Raw genomic sequence first — 2,308 nt, 5'->3', positions numbered from 1 at the left:
TTTTTCTTAAATAACATATTTTGGTGGTTAGGTCTATCAGGGAATTGAACACCTAAACCTCTGTAACGCACTAGCAAGCATACTTCTTAGGCGGTTCGAAAAATGCTTATACAGTCTATAGACTTCTGACACTACGGACTTATTGATATTATTCATATAAAAAAAACATTTCACTTCATTGAAAGGATTGCGATTTCCTACATTGAAAATTTTGATGTATAGCCAAAATTGTATTATAAGTTACAAAACTTTTTTGAATGTAAAAAAATTTATTAATATTTATCGGTTTAAAACAGAATATAAAATTAATGTAACATAAAACTCGAAATATATATATACGTACTAACTTCTCTAACACTCATTATAATTATATTAATATATACAATGGATTTCCAATAATAATTATATATACTATTTCTTCTAATTGGAAGAAATGACTAAATGTTGATATGCAACCACAAATGTAATAAACATTTAGGTTATAGGGCATAATTGACGATTCTGGTATGGTGAATAAACAAGAGAGATTTTTTGGCGATATTACACAAAGAGGTACAGTTTCTCTTCTTTATTTTCTTTTTTTATCCATGCAATTTATTTCGATAATTGCAGGCTAAACTACGTATTTATACATAACGTCACGTTATTAAATAATCAGAAGAGTTTGCTTAAAATGTATAATATTGTTTCCAAAAATTTTAAATATATTTAAACACTTTAACTCGGTATTTACTTTCAAAATATTGAACATAGCTCAACTTCATTTTGTTGACATCTTTTAACACACACCTTTGCAATGACATTTGACAATTGTAAGCAAAAGTTGTGCATAGCGTCGCTTGGTTTCTTTATTAGTTGTGTTAGCTACTAAAGTATAACATTGTTTCCAAAAAACTTTAATAAAATATTTATACCGCACGATAAATATAATATAACACTCTAATATAATTATAATAACGAAAAATACGAGGCAGCAAATAACAGTTCAACTCGTTCATCAAGCAATAACATGCAAAAGTCGGAAGAACCAACTGCAACTGCTAGCTTAGTAACTAAGAAGAAAACTCGCAAAACAGAAAAAGCAGCAATTGATAAATCTTCGGATCAAAATAAGGTAAACGAGGCGAACGCAGAATATATGGATGATAAAGTTGAAGAAGAAGCCGGCGCTGGCCAAAAGCCTAAGGGACATACTAGATCAACTCGTTCATCAAGTTCGGCCAACAACAAGCGTAAGTCCGAAGAACTAATTACAAGTAGCGGAGGATTAGTAATTAAAAAGAAACCTCGTAGAATTAATAAATCTTCGGATCAAAATAAGGTGAACGCGGTGAACGCAGAATATGTGGCAAAGGAGGTTAAAGAAGAAGCCGACGCTGGGAAAAAAACCAAAGCATATACAAGATCAACTCGTTCATCAAATTCGGCCAACAACAAGCGTAAGTCGGAAGAACTAAGTAAAAGTCGCACTACTTCAGTAACTAAAGAAAAAACTCTTAAAGATAAAGAAATAGCTAAATCTTCAGAACAAAATAACTTATATGGCTTTGACAAAGGCTTAGTTGCTGAAAAAATTCTTGGTGCATCGACCTCTAATGGTTTACTTGAATTCCTTATTCAATTTAGAGGAGTTCAGCAGCCAGAAATGATTCCCGCATCAGTGGTTAATTTAAAAATACCACAAATGGTTATTAAATTTTATGAGCAACACATTGTGTTGTATTCGGATAACGAACCTAACTAAAAATAAATACTTCAGCATATACAGGTATATTGTTTTTGATGTTATAATTTTTATTTTTGTTAACAAATTACTTTTGTTTTTAAGGATTATTTTGTCATCAAAATAATGTAAAAATTAACATTACAATATCTTTTATAATTCTAAATAATTCTTAAAGATTTGTAATTATTTTTTTGTATGTGCTATTTTAAAAATAAAAATCAACATAATAAACATTCTTAAAATCATTTATTAGTGTATTATTTTACAGTTCTTGTTCTATATCCAGCTGAGTCTTGATATATTAATTTTAGATTAGATTAATATTAATAATTGGATAGAATTTCATTAAGAATAAAGCACCGAAAACCATTCAATCATTATTGCAAGTTGAATTGGTAAAATAAAAAATTAACTATAGTGGAAGGAGACTGAAAGTGCGTCTGAGGAAATTGAAACTAATCTATACATAGGTATGCTTTGCAACTTCAATTAGACATAGCTAAATATATACTAAAACTATATCAATCTGCATTATATGTGAAGAAATATACAGTCAACTAAACAAACAACAAACAGAATCTA

General features: G+C 29.1%; 1 protein-coding gene across 1 annotated transcript; it reads left to right on the top strand.

Moving 5' to 3' along the window:
- Nucleotides 1–758: 758 nt before the first annotated feature.
- On the top strand, nucleotides 759–1,763 carry LOC119682925 (heterochromatin protein 1-like). Its single transcript, XM_038096495.1, has one exon. It carries the CDS (start codon nucleotides 1,010–1,012, stop codon nucleotides 1,742–1,744), a length of 735 nt encoding a protein of 244 aa, XP_037952423.1. The 5' UTR covers nucleotides 759–1,009; the 3' UTR covers nucleotides 1,745–1,763.
- Nucleotides 1,764–2,308: the final 545 nt, after the last annotated feature.

This window comes from Teleopsis dalmanni, chromosome 2 (assembly GCF_002237135.1).
Source record: "Teleopsis dalmanni isolate 2A chromosome 2, ASM223713v2, whole genome shotgun sequence".
In the NCBI taxonomy this organism is placed as follows: domain Eukaryota; kingdom Metazoa; phylum Arthropoda; class Insecta; order Diptera; family Diopsidae; genus Teleopsis; species Teleopsis dalmanni.
This window is presented reverse-complemented; position numbering and strand designations above follow the sequence as displayed.